The sequence below is a fragment of the Aythya fuligula genome, chromosome 1, assembly GCF_009819795.1.
Source record: "Aythya fuligula isolate bAytFul2 chromosome 1, bAytFul2.pri, whole genome shotgun sequence".
Lineage (NCBI taxonomy): Eukaryota > Metazoa > Chordata > Aves > Anseriformes > Anatidae > Aythya > Aythya fuligula.
Genome location: NC_045559.1, coordinates 78,850,791 through 78,872,795, shown reverse-complemented (window position 1 = coordinate 78,872,795; position 22,005 = coordinate 78,850,791). Strand labels below are relative to the sequence as shown.

The 22,005-nt window shown below is 38.3% G+C and overlaps 1 protein-coding gene across 1 annotated transcript in view; it reads left to right on the top strand.

Moving 5' to 3' along the window:
- Positions 1-1,492: 1,492 nt before the first annotated feature.
- Positions 1,493-22,005, top strand: part of NTF3 (neurotrophin 3) — a 58,159-nt gene continuing 37,646 nt past the window's right edge. Inside the window, exon 1 of the mRNA XM_032203397.1 lies at positions 1,493-1,618. Coding sequence (XP_032059288.1) covers positions 1,601-1,618 — 18 coding nt within the window. The 5' untranslated portion in view covers positions 1,493-1,600. The remainder of the gene's footprint in view (positions 1,619-22,005) is intronic.

The window sequence follows — 22,005 nt, the reverse complement described above, 5'->3', positions numbered from 1 at the left end:
AGAGGGAATAAGCAACTCAGGCAGGATTTATGTGACTGATACAATATGTAGAATTCAGAGTTCCCTAAATAGGATTATTTAATGGTTGAGAAAAATCAGATAAAGTGCAACCACAACAAATGCAATACCTGCCATGTTTCAATCGACAGTGGAAAATATTTCAATAAAACTATGACAACTATCTAGGTAGCTTTAAATGTCTTAAAGAAGATGGTACAATGCTTTGACAGCATGAGAGGGCTAATCATTCTTACAAAGGGAGGAGAAAGAGAAAAACATTCTTTGCTAAATAACAAAAGAGAAATGTTCATGAGCTTATAAAGGAAGTATTCACTAAGGAAACAATCAGGTAATATAAGTTTTTAAGTATTGTATAATATAAGCAGGTTCTTATGACTGTGACTTGTTCAATTATGCTTGAATCAAGTAGAAAAGAAAGATGACTTAAGCAAGTAAATTTAGAGGGAGACTTAGAGGCATGCAGCTAAATTTATCAGCCATCTCTGTGAGCAATCACTCTAAAAAAAAGTTTGGAAACCAGTCACTGCTGGTTGCTGATGAACTTTCCATGTTTTTGGCACTCACCATCCTTTCTTAATGGACTAATCTGCAAATCAAAACAGGAGCAGTATCTGGATACAAATCCACCCTGAGCTCTATTCTTAAGAGGGGATATTTCTCCTAACATGTATCTTTTTGTTATTGAGAGTAACTTGGGTTGACAAAAATGATGACCAAAAAAAAATAATGTGTCCAAGATCTAGAAGTAATAAAATAAATAAATAAAAGCGCTAGAGGGAAGGAGTGAGTGGAGACTTATGGCTTTACAGTTCTGCAGTTCTGTTTCTCTATTTCACCTGTTTTACATGTCCTATAATGACTTCTGAGTATGGGTAAGAATAGAAACACATGCTTGCAGTTTGACCAAAGAGTTTGCATGTATATGTGTGTGAGTGTGCGTGTGGGAGACAGACAGAGGATGGGGGAAAAGAGAAAGAGAGAGAGGAGTGGATGGACTTAGAGTGCAAACACAGAGACATTCCTGCAATAAAATACTTGTCTTCTGAGAATCACAGTCCGGAAGAGATGGTTATGATTTAACAAAAGAATTCTCTAAAATGTTCCCTGGTGCTAATACCATTCTTAATAACAAGAAAAGATTTTACCAGGAAGAGGAATGAAACCATCTATTGAATTAAAAAAAAAAAAAAAGAAAAAGAAAAAGAAAAAAAAATAGGGACATGATGGGATTTTTAGAGCACACAAGGGAAAAAAAAATATCTTTATGACAATTTTGTCATTTTCAAAAAAATACCTCATTCTCTGAAACTGCCCAGCTAGGCAAGGTTATTATAAATGGTACGTAGTGAAAGAAGAGTGTGGCAATAAAGGGGTTAATCTGCAGAGCACAGAGCCATCTGGCTGAGCTGGTTTGTTATAATCGAGCAGATTATGTTCACGGGACTCAGAGTTTAAGGCTCCTCTCCCATAGAGCAACTCTGCACAACCCAAGCAGACCAACTTTGTGACTTTGAATGAACATATTTACATCCACCTTTCTCTTCATGTCGACTTTTCTGGAAACATTCACACGGATGCCATGGTTACTCCTACCACGGTAAGGGAAATTTGACGTTTTCTAATAGGGTCCTAAGAGGGCGGGGAGGGGAGGGGGGGGAGAGGATTTCTTTAAAGAAGTATAATGGGGGGGGAGGGGGGGGGGTCTTGTAAACAGTAGATCTGTCCTAAACGTTGTTGCTTTTACCGTTGTGCTTGCTCCTTCCCCCACCCCTACTTGCCCTATAGCTTGCTCTAGTCCTGAGGTTCCTCTCTCCTCCTGCTTCGCACTCGTTGTTCAAGTCCCTGGCAAGAAAACAGAAGAAGAAAAATATGAGGTGCTAAAGGAATCTGATATAAGAGGAAAAAGCAAAGGAGACTCTAGGTTTTATTCTAAAAGGGAAACCAGAAACTTCAGATATAACAAAAGGGACTGAAAATCTTGAGCAGGGATTGCAAGAACCAGCTTCAGCATAAATAGCATGCTTGCCCTCAGGGAAAGTTACAGCCTATGACAGGCAAAGTGAAAATTTCCAATTTCTAGACCTTGCCTGTCTCAGGTAACTAACTTCACTGGAGCTTTTTTTTTTTTTTTTTTTTTTTTTTGTGTGTGTGTGTGTGTGTATGTGTGTATGTGCCAGACGGTAGAAAGTCCATGACTTTTTAATCAATCTCCATTCTCCTCAAACCCAAGCATTAAATTCTCTGGTAGGAGCTGGAGATCAAGGGATTCCCTGCACATCTGTATCTAGGTGAAAAAGATACACTCACTTTGTGCTAGGACAGCAGAGAAACTATTCTTACGCTGCAATTTCAAGTGTTTGGTAAGTGCCTTCTAGGAATGCAGCACACGACTAATAAACACAGACGCACATATAGAGAGCAAAATAGAAAGCTGTTTCTCATCTAAACAGCTGAAATGCAGCTTAAAGCATCAGTTACTGTTGAGTCCTTATGGAGACACCATACTGCTATTAGCCAAGAGGGGAAAAAGTCCTTGAATGGTTTAGATAGTTTTCTGATCAGTTCTTAATCCTTCATTAAAATAAACGGGAAAGCTCTGTGTTGGTCCTATCTCTTGAACTATAAATATGCAGCATCTGGAGAGATGGATATTTTGGATTGAATAGGGCTGCTATGCACACATTCTCTCATTCCTATATTGCAAAACCAGTTATTTAGAGATGAGAGTGTGTGTGCGTGGTTTTTTTTTCCCCCTTTTTAAATAGACAGAGATGTGCGCTATATTGTCCAGTCAATTGTTATGAGCTACAAGCTTTCAAAAAGCACTCTTTTCTCTTAGGCTTTTGTGATTTGTTGCATGAGGAGTGCAAATGGTATGTAAAGTTTGCCTTTACATTGTGCCTTCAGGAAAATACTCAGACAAATAGGAAATATATTCTCAGGCACTGAAATACCTCATCTGTGTAAGTGTGTCTTTAGAGGAAAAGTACAAGAAACACCTATAAATAAAATGTCAGAAAAACAAAACTCTAGTTAAAAAAATAAATCTTACTCTGTGGCAAGACAGACAAAAGCAGTAGAGAATGAAAGAGAGTTCGGCACAATTCCAACTGCTTGTAGTAAAAAGACTGCTTTCAGATACACGTGTCAGCATCAGGAGCTGTGTGTGTGAACATGGTAGGGGGAGGAAAACTAATTACAGGTGGAGGGCCCTCAATATGGGGAGAAGAGGATGTACCAGAAAGGCTAGGATGGAAGTGCTTTGTGTAGGAGGGTGCTATATTTTGATGTATGCAATATATTTAGGGTTTGGATTTTTTTTTTTCTTCCCAGGAAAAAAAAAGGGGGGGATTGATTTGTAGGTGGACACAAGTTCAGACTGAAAGTGTTACATGTTGAAAATAAACTGGAATATATATTGTATTGTGTACTGGAGTAATAAGAGCAGGTGAGCCATGCAAAGGTGGTAATCATAAAAGGAAAACTACTTCAGGTCAGCTGGAAAACAAGTATCTTCGTGGGTGGAGGAGCTCAGAAGGGGAAGTAACACTTCAGAGGGATGGGAAAAGGTGCAGGCTGGAGGCTGGGTGAGGATATGAAAGGGACATACAAGGATGGTGGGGTCTGCAAGGGGGAGGTAGGGTAGGCAGTGGGAATGGAGAGAGAAAGGTGAAGGTATGGGGCACAGAGGACGTTTGGAGGGGGTAGAAAAATGTGAACTATTGTATATTTGGAGAGAGTCATGGAAAATGCATCGAAAATGATCAGCTACATGAAGCTTGTGGGAGGGTCTAAAGGAGACACCTTTGACTGTCAAGAAATACATATGAGGGTGTATTTGGAAGGCATGTATTTGGAGCATGAAAGGGAAGACTTGTGTGGAGATGGAAACACATGCCAAGAAGAGAAATAGAGAGGACAAAAAGAGCAGGATGGAATGAGGGTGTGGTGATAGAAAAAGGATATAGAGAGCCATAAAAGTGTGTGAGGAGGGAAGAGCTGAAAAAAATTTCAGAGGAGGCTGGAAACCTGCTGGAGTGTTGTAAATAGTTGGTGCCTGGCTATGAGGAAGAAGCAGAACACAGAGAAAAGCTGTGTGAAGGTGCTGTGAGGAGATGCAAGATAATGGAAATTATGGGGCAGGATGAATAGTGGCAGGAATATAAAGATGTGGCAGGTCTCAAGTAGCATGAGAACAGGGAAAGAAGGATGGATATAGGAGGCATGAAAATGAAATTAAAAGCAGACGTTTGTGCAAAGGTATCTGGACAAAAGGTGGTTTAAAGCAGGTATAGAATGAGAGCACAGGGTGAGAGGAAATTTAGTTTTGTATTGCTTTGAAGACAAAGAAAGTCCTTGTCCAAAGATACAGGAGTGACTTAGACATCATCAATATAGGATGCCTCTTAATTGCAGTTGGGATATTATAGTGGAAGAACGATCAAAACATATCAGCAGAAACACCTGAGGAAAGTAAGGAATAATGTGGGGAGAACACATACACAGATAAAAAGGGGTGATTTCCTATTAAGAGAAATGTAACAAATGTGCTCATAACTCTGGTAGGTACTGGCTAAGTGAAGCAGTAAGAGGAAATAACACAAATGTGTGAGCAGAGACATGACTAAAGATATAAAGGGGTGGGAGGGGAAGGAATGGGAGGGATAACTACCTGCAGGGTTTTATAGGCCACATGTACTAAGGTTAAAAGATAAGTGTGAAGTGTGTGGGGAGGTGAGTGGAGCTGGGAGCTGTAGGGCATGAAGTGGGAGTAAATGAAAATGGCAGTTCATGTTACAAGGAGTGAGAAACATCATAGGTTGACAAACGAATGTGTGTAAGCAAGGAAGGTACGTGCTGGTTTGCATCTGCTTGTAAGGGCTGTGAAAGGGAAGGTGAAAGAAGTGAAAATCTGTTTCTGACAAGAGAGAGTTGTGCACACAGCATGCTCAAAGTAAATGAAGGAAGAACAGGTAATGATTGCAGAGCTAAACATGGAACCTGGGAAACTGAAAACAGGTTATGGGGGAGGGAACAGTGATGAAGAGTGGGAAAAAGTTAATGATGGTATAGGCCATTTGTGTTTATCTGCATCTTAGTTTGAATGGGACTGTGTAAGAGCGCAGGAGGCTATACATGCACGCATGGCAGCACAAGAGCAGGTTGGAAGTTAAGCACAAGGGGAGAGCAAGTAGAAGGCACAGATAAATACATTTAGTGAACGATGATAGGTGCATGGATAAATGAGATGCTGGTTTTGTGTGTAAACAGGGCAATAGACAGATGTGTTCAGTGACTGTTGTGCTTGCATGACTGGCAGAGTTCCAGAGGAAGACGTGATGAGAACGATCCATCCAGTCTGCATAAGGAAGCTGTGCATGAGGTTCATGTAAGAGTACTGGTTTCTTGTAAGGGATATTCATCTGAGTGGAAGGAACAAACATTCACCCTGGAAGCTGCAGTGATGTGTACAAGAGTTATTGGAGACAAACAGGAGAATTACGTGTCCATTGCAAATGTGGCACAACTCTCTGTGTTGAAATAGGTTGTATAAGGTGCACAACAGAGGTGAGTTTTGTGAGTTTAGAGAAGCAATGTTTGCGTTGTGAGGGAGGGAAGGCAAAGATGACTAACTAGGAGAATGGTTTAGTGCGTGGGTAGCAATAGGACTGAACGTGTACTATATATGCTTGCCTTCTGTATGAAGAGTGCAAAAGGCAGACTCTCCTTTAGAGATTTTGCAGGCTTTTTCTAAAGAATTACTGAATAGTCCTGAGCAAATCCCAGGATGTCTGAAATATTCCATCATCTTCATTTGGAGACATAATGATGTACGTTATTTTTGTGCCTCAGAGCATTAATGTACCGCTGCTGGCACAAAATGGCAGAGACATTCCTTTAGGACCAGTTAACAGGGCTACTAGGTAGTTAAACAGGCCAGTGGATGAACGTCGGCTGGGTTGAAGAACGCATGGGGAGCACAGATGTCAGACAAAAGAAACATGAAAGTACTAGCTTTCTCCATGGCTTGAAGCAGTACTGGAGTAATGTGTAGCTGGCTGAAAGTTGTAAACAGGATACATTTTGGGTGTGAGAGAGAAATACTAAAGATGTCTTTCCTTTCAAAACAATCATATAGATTGACAACATCTGTTCTCAAATTGTCCATTTTGCCTAGAGCTTTTTGGGCACTGTCATGGACAGGCTAGGAACATACTAATTTCCATCTATAGCTGAACAGGAGGTTGGAACTAATCCTGCCAGTTTTGCACTGGGCCAAGATAGTCCAAGCACACAGCACCACTGGGCTGGAAGGTTGAAACCTCTGGGACCAGACCTTATATAGCGTCAGTCACATGAAAAAATAAAAATAAAAATAAAAATAAAAATAAAAATAAAAATAAAAATAAAAATAAAAATAAAAATAAAAATAAAAATAAATAGGCATGTGAATACTTACCTAACAGCCATGGGCCCTGTTGGGAACCAGTTGTCTGACTTTACATGTAGATTTTCCACTGCAGAGTCCTGCTGTAGCTCAACAGCTGAATAATTTGTCGAGGCAGTGGCTGGACCTGGTCCTTTCCTCCCTGCCTGGTGGTGGTGAGCTTCTCACCAGGTCAGGTCATGTGCAGCTGGCACAATGAAGCCATTTTCTATGAGGGAGAGATGTGTGACTGCAGCCAGTGGCCATGGCTACCAAGGTTCAGCAGTGCTGAAATCATAGACTACAGCCCACTCAGCCACTGCCATCAATGAAGCCCAGGGTAAAGCCCCGGCCTTCCACCACATGTTTCCTCCTCACTTAACCACTGAGAAAATGAAAAGCAAATGATGGCATCAACCTGCCAGATGGATGGGAAAAAGGAAAGGGATTGATGGGTAAAATGAGTGCCGGCTTGTCACAGGAAGGGGTTCAAAGCATGAGTGGCTGAGCTGTGTTCAAATGTGAGGAACGTGGAGTATTTGTGTCCTCCTGAACTCTTTTGTACTCATGCAAGAGCCAGTGAAATCTGCCTGCAACGGTTGGAACATCTGGGTGTCCCCGCAGATGTCTGCTAGTTCTGGGCTATGTGTGTGTCTCCCCATGGGGAGAGTGACTAGGAGCAGACAGTGGAAAAAAATGTGTGGGTAGGGATGACAGAGGTAGATGGCAGCTGTTTCTGTGTGGGAGACAGCCATCTCTGTACATCTGTTGGTGGGGGATGTAGGGATCAGTCTCTTTCAGAGGGGACAGATGGGAAGTGCATGTGAAGAGAGAAGTGGTAAGGGTGGATATGAAGTAGTTTCAAGGTTGTGAAACAAGTGTTGGAGGGAATATGCAGAACTATTTTCCTGATTGTATCACAATTCCTAAGTTTGTAAGGTAGAGGACTTCTACAGAAAGCCTCAAGGAAGACTGTGCTTCCTTGGGAATAAAATAAAGAAAGAAAGAAAGAAAATCCAATTCAGCTAAGAGTCTTCTTCACATGGTACAAACCTCTTACTGTGTGAGCAAGATCAGCATGGTGGCCCTAAAGCCCCTGTCTTCTTAAGACAGAAAGCATCTGGAAAGATCAGAACAAGACCATATGGTTCTCCATCTCATCTTTCTCAATCTCTCTGTTCCCCACCTCTTCACACACAGACAGAGGTGTTTCTGAGTCTGACTTCTAAGTTTGTGTTTGAAATTTCCCTCTGTGGAAATATGCGATGATGAAGATGTGTGCAGATGAAGACAGTGCTGTGTTAGATCAGGTCAGAGAAGCAATCTATTGGTTGCATTTCAATGCACTTGACAAGGGTGGCATTTAGTTCCACATTCACATCAAGCAGTATCAGAAAACCAGAGTGTATGACTCATTAACACTCTGTCTATACTTTTGAGGGAGTAACCACCCGCCTAACCATGTAAATATAAAGATTGCATAGAACAGGCTCCATTTGTGTTATCTGTTACAAGCCTGTACTAGAGATGGTGAAAATGTTCTTGAATGATTGCATCCTACTGGGTGTGATTTACAGCACTCCTCCAACATTTTCTGTGCTTCAGCTGCATGTGTTCCCCATTGTGGAACACTAACAATAAATGTGCTGTTTCCCAGTTCCTTTCTCATACCTTCCAGCACTAAACTCTTTTGTTTTGGGTTTGTCTCTACTATAGATATTGAATGTTATATCTTACTATGGCTGTGTTAACATGTAAGACGCTGTTAATCTCACTAACCGAGAAACATATTTCTTCACCTGCATTTGCCAGAAGTCAGTATCGTTAGAGCTGACTGACATTGAACCAAAGGGTTACAGAAGGGAGATTACATTGTACTATACATGAATGTTTAAAGGCTTGTCTATACTCAGAAGTGAATTCAGGTTGTGAGTGTGAAATTTAAACCCAACAGCTGCTTCTGAATAACTCTGTGGTTAGACAAGTTCTAAGATAGCATCCTCTCCTGTGGCCTCTGCCACAGCCAGGAGGTGAACAAGCACACTTGCAAGACGAAAACAACTTTTGTTCTCTTAAGAGATGGGATTTGGGCAGTATTTGGTTTCTGTTCAAAACCAAGACCAGATGTTATGACTTTCAGCTATAAAAGACAGATCTCATAAATCCACTGTAAACATTTAACCAGTTTTCCCAGTATGCTCTCTTTGAGGTAAACTTGTAGTACCACTAGATGCTGAGATGTGTGATGGGCTTGGTTTCGGAAATACTGTGATAATGATAAAAACCATACCTTAGGGGAATCAAAGAGCCACTGTATAGTCATCTGAGCCAAAAAACAAAACAAAACAAAACAAAAACTTAGATGCAAAGGCTACAGTGAAAATATTTAAGAACATGGAAACGTGTCTGTGTATGTCCTCTCTCTACCATTCCCCACAGTTCCCTACCTATTCATATCATGTAAGTAGTGTACACAAAACCAACTGCATTGTAGCAGCATAAAAAAAAAGTTCAGTGACACCATCTTAGCAAAAGGGAAACTTTGTACTGGATTAGGTAACAAAAATATGGACATTAAGAGGGAAATGAGAATTCATATGCTGGGATTTTTCCTGGGTTTGTACATTCAAAAGTTAGAAAAGATCTATTTGGTTCATTGTTTTGAGCTCCTATGATAAGTTTACTAATTTCTCAAACAATACATACAATTACAGTCTACATGACTGACTTTCCAAATAGATGATGCAGATAACTCCACAACCTTATAAATCTTCATGTAAGGATAGTTTTTCTTTGTTATTTATTGATTCTTGCGTGTTTTCCCACTTAGATCCCCCAATGTCTTCAGCAAGTTTTCTCTTTTATTTTTTTTTTAATACTGTTTAACAAATAAACTCCTCAAATACTTGACACAGGTGGTCCTTCTTTGTTTAATCCCATTCTTTGGTTTACAGAGTGCATATGATTCATTTCTTCCCTTCCGTCCTTCCTTCCTTCCTTCCTTCCTTCCTTCCTTCCTTCCTTCCTTCCTTCCTTCCTTCCTTCCTTCCTTCCTCTCTTCCTCTCTTCCTCTCTTCCTCTCTTCCTCTCTTCCTCTCTTCCTCTCTCTTCCTCTCTCTTCCTCTCTCTTCCTCTCTTCCTTTTCTTAAATACACCTGTTTCAGATTTCTGGTTTTCTTTAATTTTATCCACTACCACATTGGCTCTGGTGAGGCCGAACCTCAAGTACTGTGTTCGGTTTTGGGCCCCTCACTACAAGAAGGACATCAAGGTGCTCAAGAGAGTCCAGGGAAGAGCAACAAAGCTGGTGAGGGGTCTGGAGAACAAGTCTTACGAGGAGCGGCTGAGGGAGCTGGGATTGTTCAGCCTGGAGAAAAGGAGGCTCAGGGGCGACCTTATCGTTCTCTATAGGTACATTAAAGGAGGCTGTAGCGTGTTGGGGGTTGGTCTATTTTCCCACGTGCCTGGTGACAGGACGAGGGGGAATGGGCTAAAGTTACACCAGGGGAGTTTTAGGTTGGATACTAGGAAAAACTTCTTTACTGAAAGGGTTGTTAGGCATTGGAATGGGCTGTGGTTGAGTCACCATCCCTGGAGGTCTTTAAAAGACGTTTAGATGTTGAGCTTAGTGATATGGTTTAGTGGAGGACTTGTTAGTGTTAGGTCAGAGGTTGGACAAGGTGATCTTGGGGGTCTCTTCCAACCTAGATGATTTTGTGTGATTCTGTGATTCTGTGGTAACACTAGAATGTCCAGGACTAAAGGTGATATTCAAAAATCAGATCTCTTTCATGTCTGTCTGCACACACCACTATGCATGTGTATGCTTTCTGTAATTATATTTTGCACTCTTCAGTTCTTTCTTCTCTGTTCTACTACAAAATAACCCCTCTGTAATTAGTCCAGCACTAATTTATTGTTTAAATCAAACTAATTTTTGATATTACAAATTTCCAACTTCTTCCCTAAAATCTAATATAGGTGCTTTGAACTGATTTTCCCTAGACTTATTATCCTGGGCTTTTCACTTCTAAGTCTCTTATTTTCTGCCCATTTTTCTAGCCGCTTTCTATCCCTCTATGTAACTTTTTTTTTTTTTTAATTTTCCTTATCTTCTCCATCCTTTCTACTAATTTGCAGTACATTCCTTCTCCACTGTACTACTTCTTGTCAGCTTTACCCCTTAATATGTTCAGAATGCTCAGTGAAACAACTGAAGAGAGTGATACCTCAGCCTTGATAATTTTCATTTTCCAATATCCTGCTTTATGGCTTACATCCAATTTTCAGGTCAGGTGTGTTTTGCAGAGTTGATATAAGACACTTATAAACTGAATATATGTATGTGCAGGGTATGCAAATGGAAGAGGAAGGCTCAATATGTGACTTCACTGTGAAAACACTGCATCCTATTCCTTCATACTCCTCTTACTGGCCTTCCTAGCACTCTGCCCTCCTTTTATGTCACGTAGGACTGCTGCTACAATAGTTCATTGTTGCATTGGCCAACTCATTGCCTCACGTGGAATTTCAAGCACAAATACAGGCTGGGCAGAGAATGGATTGAAAGCAGCCCTGATGAGAAGGACTTGAGGGTTGTGGTTGATGAGAAGCTTGACATGAGCCTGCAATCTGCACCTGCGGCCCAGAAAGCCAGCTGTATCCTGGGCTGTATTAGAAGTGTGGCCAGGAGGTTAAGGGAAGTGATTGCTCCCCTCTACTCTGTTCTCATGGAATACTGTGTTCAGCTCTGGGGTACTCAGCTCAAGAAAGGCACGGAAGTATTAGAATGAGTCCAGAGGAGGGCCACAAAGATGATCAAGGGGCTGAAGCACCCATCCTATAAACATGAGAGAGTTGAGTTTGTTCTACCTGGAGGAAGGCTCCAGGGAGACCTTATAATGGCCCTCCAATACCTAAAGAAGGCCTACATGAAAGCTAAGGAGGGGCTCTTTATCGTGGAGTGTAGTGCTAGGACAAGGAGTAATGGCTTTAAACTGAAAGAGGGCAGATTTAGATTAGATATTACAAAGAATTTTTTACTCAAAGGGTGGTGAGGCACAGGAACAGGTGGCCCAGAGAATCTGTGGATGTCCTATTCCTTGAAATGTTCAAGGCCAGGTTGGATGGGGCAACCTGGTCTAGTGGAAGGTATCCCTGCCTATGTCAGGGAGGTGGTATTAGATGATGTTTAAGTTCCTCTCCAACCCAAACCATTCTATAATTCTATGATTCTGTGAAATTTATTATAAAGTTCTGCCCACTTTTCTGACAGGAAGTCAGGCATCTTGTCATCATGTTAGTGCGCAGAGTAACTTTTTCTCCACCTCAGCTCTGCCATTCACAAAAGCAGTATCTGTTCACAGACCAGGCTTCGTCATGTTACTTCCACCACTAACCACCCCCATGTATCCCATGTACTTGCCCTCTACTTTCAATTTACTCTTAAGCACCAAAACCTTCTTTTGTAACAGAGCGGTAACAGCTGACTTGTGCTAACAGAAGTGAGAGCCCTCAAGACTGTGTACAAAATAAACTATTTTTTCAAAAACTTATGGAAAAGAAATTTTTATCTTACAAACAATGAGTGTTATTAAAGCATATCCTTTTCACATGGACTACCCAGCAGCTTCTTCATGCATAAACAAAGACCAAAGCATCTGTAGTTAAAAGGTCTTGGTATTTGTACAAACAAGAACTATCAGATTTTTGAACCTAATGGTCCTAAGGTCCAGAAGGCTGGATTTTCAAAAACAGAGTTGATATTTCTTTCTTTGAAGTGAGCAGAATTTTTAATGTTGATAGTAATAGAAGCATAATTAATACAAACTATGAGGATCTCGAAGTCCCACAAGTTATAACTCTCTTAAATATTCATGGTCATGTAAATAAGAATGTGAGTACTTAAACTTTACAAGTCTGTGTCTTAAAAAAAAGAGACCCATTCTGCTCAGGCACAGCAATATGTGGTACTAGTGGTACCACATTTCCCAGTTCTTTTGCATGATATCTTCATGTAAAGAAACATACATACATGAAGAAGGCTTTGTGTGCCAGTGCTCAACCACATGCTTTGGCCCTGCTTTATTTATCAGTATAGGTCCCACCTGAAAGTAAACCCTGGAAAGACTGTGTACTGGTAGATTTTGTCTGATTCTGTGTAATAAGTGTGATTTGCAACAGTCAATCTAACTCTGTGATACTCTTTGAGAGAGACAGCAAATATCTTACCATATCAAAACATATTTAAGAATCATTCTCTTATAAAGTCTGTCTTCTGGGATATACATTTTCTGTATTCGAACTGTCTTTTTAAGTTTGAGACAAATGATAATGTTTAAGCTTTATGTTGAAAGAGCAACAGGCTTCTTCAGAAGTAAAACTATCTAAATATTACTAGAATATGTTTGTTTATTTTTGTTTGTTTATTTTCTGTTTTTAAACAAACAAACAAACAAAATCTTCATAAATTCAAATCTTGCCCTCAGAAGCTAAAGCTGTTTTTCACATCTGTTAGGACAGGGAGCAGTCTCCTTCAGAAGATTTTGCATTTTGGATAAACATATGTGTTTTTAAAGTCCAGTGTAATATTCTAATTTTTCTCATTTATTTTCTGTCTTTCTTCTATGAGGATTATCATTTCCTGTTCAATTTTTTGTTCCATTTGAAATGGTAGCAGATAAATTTCAGAGTTTGATGTCATTTGAACCATCCTTAAGCAAATCTGTTTGGTTTAGTTTCTCTTTGGTTAGTTCATTTCTTTACCTTAATCTTTCTCATTGTCTCAGGCTCAGATTGTGCCTTTACTGACTCAGTTTTGATGACACAGTTTTGACAACAGCATCTCAAATGAATGCATTTATTTCTGTTTACAATAGCATTGTAGAAGCAGGACTCCACAAATGAGCAAATGCTGAAATGCCACTGATTGCAGGTCAAATTCTGACCTCAGGTGCTGACAATCCTATTAAAATTAGCGAGTTTCTAACAAAACCTTAAATTTGATTTTTGATGATTATTTTTTAAAACTACCAATGAACATGCAAAGCATTTTAGTATGCTGAATCATAGAAATCAGAGAGGGAAGGAGAATATGTCCGTATTAGACAACTGGTATAGTTGACTGAAAAAAATGTAGCAAAACTATTTCTTTGCTGGAATTTGCCAGTTTCTCAGAAACAAATAATTCCCCAGATACTGTTCAGTTTCATTTCAGTCCCCTTGAACACCGAAGTTTAAAAACCTGTCAGGTTTCCCCCTTGGACAAAAAAAATATCTTTTTGTTGGTTTGTTGACCCATCTATGGTCTGCTAGATACACCGGCCATCCACAGCCCAGGAAACTGGTACTTACAGACACAGGGAAAAAGTAAGTGAAACCAATTGATCTTGAGCATCCCAGGGCATGATATAAACTGTCCCCTTACAGAGAACACTGAAAGCTGCTGGAGTTGGAAGGTCACATGTGAATCCCTCAGAACTGGAGAATTAGAAACAACAAAATCTATCTCCTAATGCAGTCTAATATATCCTACTATGTTTTGTGGTCCAAAAATCCAAACCAGCCAGGTGACATACTCTTTAAAGCTCTGTTATGTTTGATTTTCCATTCAAGTAACTGGGCTTCCATCATTCCACTAAAAAACTACTACCATCACCTATCCAACTTTAGCGTCATTCATTCCAACAGTACTGAGTCTTTTTCTACATAAAAGTTATTAGCAACAGTACAGTTCTGGGTAGTTGTAGAATGGCCTATCACAGGATAATTTTAGAGTCAAGCTTTGTTTTCAATTTTATTTTGCCATTAGTTAACTTCCTGTGACCATTTTTTTTTTAACGATGGTGTTATTCAAGAAAGAAGAAAAAATAGAGTATCACTGCTGAAAATAATAAGTATTTTAAGAAATAAAGTGTTATTGGAAGACAGCTCTTTTTCAAGAGAAAGGCTTAGTGGCATCTCTGATGCATGCCTGATGCATGCATCAACTAATGTATATATCAACTGCAGCCTGGACAGAGATCCCCAAAGTAACATTATACAAACTTGCATGCCTGCACAATGAAGCACCATGCTACGGAATACCTTCCTGATCCTCCAATCGATTAGCAAAACTGCACTTATATAACTAGACTTATTTCTGCTTGAATGGCATTGCAAATCTTTCCAGAAACATGTTCCCCAAAGGCACTCTGTAGATTCCTCAAAAACTTGATTTATAAGGCTTGTGTTAAGGCACTCGCATGTGTAAAGAAGCTCAGAAGCTCAGGTGGAACAGAAGAGAAAGCACTTTCTGAGCCAGCATCTTCTGACATCTAAATTGTAGGCACAGTGCTTTGCCATCTAGAAGACAGCTATCTGCTCTGTCATGTCCACACAAACACTCTGAGGTTCCTCTCAGGTATTCAAACTGTTTGATGGGGCACTAGAAAAGACTAACTAAGCCACAGCCTTATTCTGGTGTCCTCTGGACAATGTGCTCTTTCAGAATGGATGGAGGCAGGAATCTAAAAATACAGTGCCAAAAGAAAGGTACAAACAGCTTCTTGCTATTTAAGATGTTCAAGTCCATAAAATTTATTATTGTAATTTTAATTCATAAATGGATTCCTAGAGACTTATTTATTCTAATTGCTTTTTAAATTTTCTCCAGATTACCTGACATTTTATGGTAACAGGAGAAAATTTACAGATTGCAAAGTAGCATCCAATATATTTTTTTAGTTACCTGGCAGATTTCCATTGACGGATTTCAAGCTTTTTGTTACTGTTGTTGTTGGTTTGTTTGTTTGTTACCTTTTCCCATCTATCAGCTTCTATCATCCCTCTGTTAATTTTTATTTATTTAATTATTTGAATAGTCGGTGGCTGTCTCTGGAGATAACTAGTTTAACAGATGTCTAATTCTGACCCCACTTAGATGGGAGAAGACCAATGAAGCCCCAGGGAGTTAGTTCATTCTGTGTCAATGAAAAATTAGAGTCAAGCCCTGAGAACTCAACACAGAAACTATTGCAAATAGCCAGGGCGATGAGGGTTGTTGACTCTGCACAAGATCTTATTTCAATGTAGAAACAGTTTTCCGAATCTGGACTAGCAAATTTTCATCTGAAGTTCTGCTCTGACTTGTCTACTACTATGTGGCATTAAATGTTATCTGCCATTAGCCTGATGCCACTTCTGTTTGTTGGTTTTGTTTACTCTTTCTGAAAGTATATATTGACATAACGACTCCATCTCTTTCCATGTTTTCATCCATTAATTTCATTCAGATGGATATCTCAGGCAAAACTTGGAAAACAAAACCCAGAGTATACCTTTTGACTATGGCAAAAAATCATAGGTGCCACCACTATATTTCACAGGTAAAGAATAAATGACATGAAAAGAAGCTCAAAGATCCTTCTAAAAGTCATGAAATGTTTTAGCAATTTCCTTTTTTCCTTTCTTGTTCATACTGAAAAGGAGCAGATGGGAAGAGAAGTAAACTCTGCCATCTGGAAAGATCAAAAGATTAGTATTAAAAGGGGCAAGTGTCAAGTTTGTTCAGCACCAGCCCATCTTTGCCAGTTCTCAGAACTGGCATTCATCCATTCTCAGAAACTGAAAAGAAATCAGTTTGAAGTTTTACCTCTGGTACCAAAGGAAATTCTCTGCCTTGGTCTTTCCTACACTATATTTAACATGGCATTCTGGCTTCCTGTTAAATTCTATTAGCTCTGTCATAACCTTTTTATATAATACTAGTTAGAATTTATTTATGGATAATTCAGGCCTTGTTCTTACAGCAATTTGAAATGGAGATATAGCACCTGTAAATCTTCTTTTGAGCGTAAAATCAGCAGACAAAAATCCCTTCATAGTTCTCATTTGGCTCTGGATGGTGTGTGATCTACTCTGCTTTCAATATTAGAAATTACTTACACATTATATATATTGTAAGTATTACACACATATTTGTACATGTGTATTTATGTGTGTATTGACTGCACATGTATATGTGTATTTATGTGTGTATTGACTGCACATATAACAACACTGCAGATCTCACTACCTTTACCTACGCAGATTTTCTCTTTGATTTTTGCATGATAATTTTAAGAATTTTTAATGCTTTTGGTTTTAATCTTATAGTTACTTAAACAGGTATTCTTGTTTTAAACTCTCCATTGAATGACATTTTAGCAAGTAATATTCCCTTCACATACTAATAAGACCGGTAATACAGACCCCCCAAAATATAACTTCTCCTCTAAATAAACAGCCTTTGGTAACCTTGGATCATGGATCTGAGCTTGTGAATTCCATGTGAAGGAAGGAAGGAAAGAAGGGAGGGAGGGAGGGAGGGAGGGAGGGAACAATCTAGTCATTCTTACCTTAAATTTAGGGACAAACTTGCAATAAAACACCATCTGTCATATAGCACTCCTAGATGTCTCTTTGAATGCTTTCCCATCATTGCAAGCTTCATTTTAACTTTCACACAGAAGCACAATTTCTATCAGAAATTTTTTAATGTGGATTCAATGTGATGTTCCAGCTGATATATATAAAAAGCTTTTCAACAGCTCCAACCAATAATTCTTTTAATTTTCAGCCATGCAGAATGCATACACACTGAGTTTCTTGATAAATATCATCAGGCCTGTTTTGCCATATTTTTTTTGCAGAACCATTCTTTACAAAATTTCTTAGTTGCAAAACATTTCTTTACATTTTTTTTTCTGATTTTTCTGATACTTTTTCCATATATAATGCAATCTTCTATACTGATTTTACAAGTTGGCTCTGATTGCCTTTTGTCTATTTTTGCTTGTAGTCCTCAATTTTCTCCTGTGTCTTTATGTTTTGATGGGTTTTTGGTTTGGTAAACCAGGCAGTCAGCTGTGGCCTTCTTTTGCTTTTCCTAAAAAACATTCAATTTTATTTTGTTTGTTTGTTTCTAGTCTGCAGCCTAGCAATTTTTCATTTGTTGTTGTTTGTTGTTGTTTGCTTGTTTTGTTTTGCTTCATAAATATATATGAGGAGTTTATAACATTTTTTTTTTCACTGAACAGATAGGGTCCAAAAGATCTCTTGAAATTGCTCGTTTGATTGAAGAAGTTTTAAACACGTTGTATTAAAAAAAAAAAAAAAAGAGTTTTTTCTCCTTTTTTATTCTTTCTATGACGTTGACACTTTCAAAACTCTCCTTCATTCTTTATCAGTCTGGTAACTGCTTTGCTGTTCCTCTTAAGGCCATTAAGGGCCTCTAACCAAGTCCCCAAGACATAAAAGGTATAATTATTGCTGCTCATATTCTTCTTCAGTAGCATTCCTTAGCTTGTGAAAAAATAAATAAATAAAAAAAAATAAATCTTGCTTGAATCTCTGCTGCTTGACATCAGGAAAGGTTACGCTATTTGGGGACTTCTACTTCTGTTTCCTTACTCACCTTCTTTCTGTTCTTGGGACTCTTTTTTTCTTGCTACAGTACTTTGTGTGTTGATGGTGGTTAGGCAGAACTCGGAGTGAGGAAGGAATTCAGTGAAAAGGGACCTCTACTTTCTTCTCAGAACTCAGAATGAGGAAGGAATTCAGTGAAAAGGGACCTCTACTTTCTTCTTTCAGAAAGACAGAAATTGTACCTAGCTTTTATTGGTTAAAACCAGTACTTTCTAAACTGTTTTAGAGGCACAGAAAAAGAATGGCTGCCTTGGAGTTCAGAACTACATCTCCAATAGTGCACCACAGCCTAGAGTCATGATTCACCATCAGTGATTAACATCACTGAGGGATGTTAATACAGCAGCTGTTGGAGATGTTATCCTTTGGGGGCTCAGTCCACAAGGAAGAACTGTGTCTGGGTATAAAATTGGTGAAATAGAATGCTGTACACAGAAAATAGCTATGTGATTTGTTACTGAGGTTAGGAAAATAAAGTAACTTCATTTTGTTAGGAAAATCAAAACTAAATATTTCATATGATACAAATCACATGGACTGAAATATCTATTGTTACTATTTAAGGTTTGATGGTGAAAATGAGAAAAAGTATCGCCAAATCATAAATATCTGATGGAGTATGTAATTTAATTGTACAGAACCATTGTTTTACATAAGCACAATAAGGAAATTTCATCCATTTCTATTTCTTGAATTACTGAAAACACCTGTCTACCAAAACTTAACCTTTAGTGCGTAGTTCTGAGACTGTTTTCTGAGACAATTAGATTTTAGAGAAGGAAGCTAAACCACACCACCTCACTGCAACACTGAGTGGCTGTATTGCTGCAGGTAGAATCTCTGCTGTATTTGCCTCTACTTGTGGAGAAGAGTCACTGAGCTTTTCAAAACCAGAATCATAAACTCGTATCTTATGAATGTCACCTATGCTGTTTTATTTGGTGATGGGATGAAGTGGAAAGAGAAGATGGAAAATTCCTCCCTCTGACTGCTCTTGTACTGGAGAGTGCTGTAGGTGATACAAGCATCAGTAGTATCGCTACTGTGTCATTTTACCATATTAAGAAGAAGTGAAGCTAATCCGGTGATAAAAAAACTAATTGCTGATTTGCATTAGTATTTCACTCCTTGTTGGCACTGCTAGAATTATTTTTCCCCTCCAACACATTAAGGTTCTTTTGTGCTTTTTCAAGAAATTCAGCTTGTTTCTGATAGATTTAACTATGTCTGGAATCAGTGATGCCATTTCAGTATAAAGTGAAAGAACAAAACCAAAGCAACCGTCTGTCAATTTCAGCCCTTTCAGAGTTGCTTTCAATTAAACTGGACTTTAACTGTTTAACCTCACCCCCTTTTTATTTTATTTATTTATTTATAGCGAAAGGCTATGAACATTATAGTGAGATGAATTGTTCATACTAACAGCACACTGGTGCAATGACACAATTTGTAGCAGAAATCTTAAAAGTACAGTTCTAAGAATGAATATAAAAAAAATACCTCTTTCACAATTACTTCTTTAGGGAATGGGTGTTTCTAATCATTATTTTTTTCTTTAGCTCACTTATAACTTCCTTTATTTCCTGGCAGAAACAAATTTTAAAGAGAGAAACTCCATAATTATAATCATGTTTTTTAGCAGATGGAATTCCTTCACATGCTCCCATCTTTATTAGATGCTTAGCCATTTTCATATTTCATTTATGCGCCTAATTTTATAGTTCTTATAAGAATGCAAGCAGGTAGAATGCATGCAGACACCTCCTTGTCTAGAAGGGGAAGAGGCTTGCTAGGTTTCAAATTCAGAGTCCCACTGTATTAGAGAAGTAGAAAATTTAATTATGTCTCACTACTAAATCCAATGCTGACAATGAAACAACCTTTGCAAAGTAATCCTAAACAATTGTAGGGAAAGACACCCCACAGGACACGTGTTATACTTCAGCTTTCCTCAATTAAATTATATTTAAATCTGTACTCTGAATATGTGAAACTGGTGTTATTCAATAGCTTGAAAGCCGGTAGAACTTCATGGCTCCTAACCAATTTTGATACTAGACTGAGCAAATGAGTATGTTATTTATCATACAAAACATGAATATTTCATCAAGCACTGTCTATATGTTGATTAAAGTGTTCTGTTTACTTGCCTTCCCACTTCATGAAAGTCTTTTAGTAACTCTGAGCCTTGCTGTCTTGCCTCCTCCTTTAGACAAATTTAGTATAATGGTTATGTCTTTGCTACAGAATTAACATAAGTTATCCACAGTCAAGGCTGTAATAGTTTTCCTTTAAACTTGTTCTTGGCAATATTTTGTTCTCATAGAGTAAACATTATTTTACATGCAAAAAGATAGCTGTATTGTAAAGCCTACAATGTGAATTTAAAGTGAGCTGTGGATTTACCAGCAAGTCCAACTGCATATAATCCAGTCCTGACATGAGTGTTTTATTTTGAGTTTAAAAACTATTTTCCAAGTAACAAAGACTAAACCAAAACAAGCGCCTCGATGTCAGCTCCATCAATGAAACCCAGTCTCTTATGAACTTGTGTCCTGTGCTTGTAGTCCTTCTGTGAGCATTCCCTCCATTCTGCAATACCTCTGCTTCCTCTAGCTCTCCTGCTCTCACCTCCCTGTCCTTTAAACACCTACACAGCTTCTTATCTCTTTTCCTTTTCTCTGTCTACTAGCTTAGAAAGACACAGCATGTATTTTTGTTATTTGAGCTCTGTGTATGATAATAGAGGATAAGAAGCTACTGAACTTAAAACATTTTGTTCTTTATGAGAGAGATAATAACATGAGTGCCTTCTTCTGCCACTTATGAAACTTATAGGAACTTAATATTTTTAAAAATTATGTACCTCTTGCAGATTTGGTTAAAATAGACTTGCAGATTTAGAAATTACTGGTAGGGATTAGCAGACAATGTGATCATGCTTTTATTTTTATTTTTTTATTTTTTTTACTTAATGAAACAGTGTAAAAAGGCACAGGAGGAGTTACAAGGAAGAGCAATTCATATATTACTAAAGAGTATTTCTGTTCCACTGAATATTTTTATGTTTATTCTGTGATTACAGATATATATTTTAACAATGGTGATCAGTCCAGACTGCCTCTGAGGTGTGCACTTCTGGAAAAGCAACGATCGTTTCATTGTTATGCTTTCTGCTCCAAAATTGGCTCCAAATTATTTGCTCCAAAATAATTCAAAGATTGCTTTTCCTCTAGTTCAGAAACAGGGTCAATCTTTTCTCTTCTTTTTTTTTTTTTTTTTTTTTTTTTTTTGTGTGTGTGTGTGTGTGTTTGTTCATCTCTGTTTGTTGTTTTCTTTCTTTTAAATATATCACATACTGGAAGCACTTCATCATATTTAGACCAAGATTTTCAGTGCAGACAGCTTCGTTCATACTCCGTTCAGCTCCGTCTTATATACTGCATTTGTAAAACCACTGAAATCAAAGGTTTATAACAGTGCTGGGCATTTTTCTAAGTCCTGGTACTGAAAAATAACTCTATTTGTGCTAATATATCTGACTTTTTGATTACTACAATTATTTTAGAGATATTAGGAGACCCTGAGAGTTCATAAACATGCTGTTGGAGAAAACTGGGATCAAAGCTCTCAGGCTCTTTCCCTGGTAAAAAAGCAGGAACTTGCACTAGTCCACAGCCACAAGGTTGTAAATTCCTCTTCTCACACAGTTGTACAAGGGAGTGCATCTGAAAAATGCGATCCTTTCCTCTGGGTATGGGTATGTATTTTCTCCCAGTTGTATACATCCCAAATAAAAATGAAATGCCTGAAAGAAAGCACATTGTATCATATATTATAGCGTGAGATCTTGCCATAAGACTTTATCTACCAAAGACCAGCTAAGTATCCCATAAAAGTGGATGAAAAGTTTGAACAAATGCTTTAAGGCATTGCATAATACAAATGCATAATCAATACATTGCTGAAGTTCTCTTCCATTGCTTAATTTTTATTGCTAAACACATTTCTAAAAATATGTTTGTTTGTTTTTGTTTTTGTTTTTACCTAATAGGCCCTTCTGTCATTCATTCATTTATTTTTTTTTTCATTTTTGTTTCTTGTAACCTTTG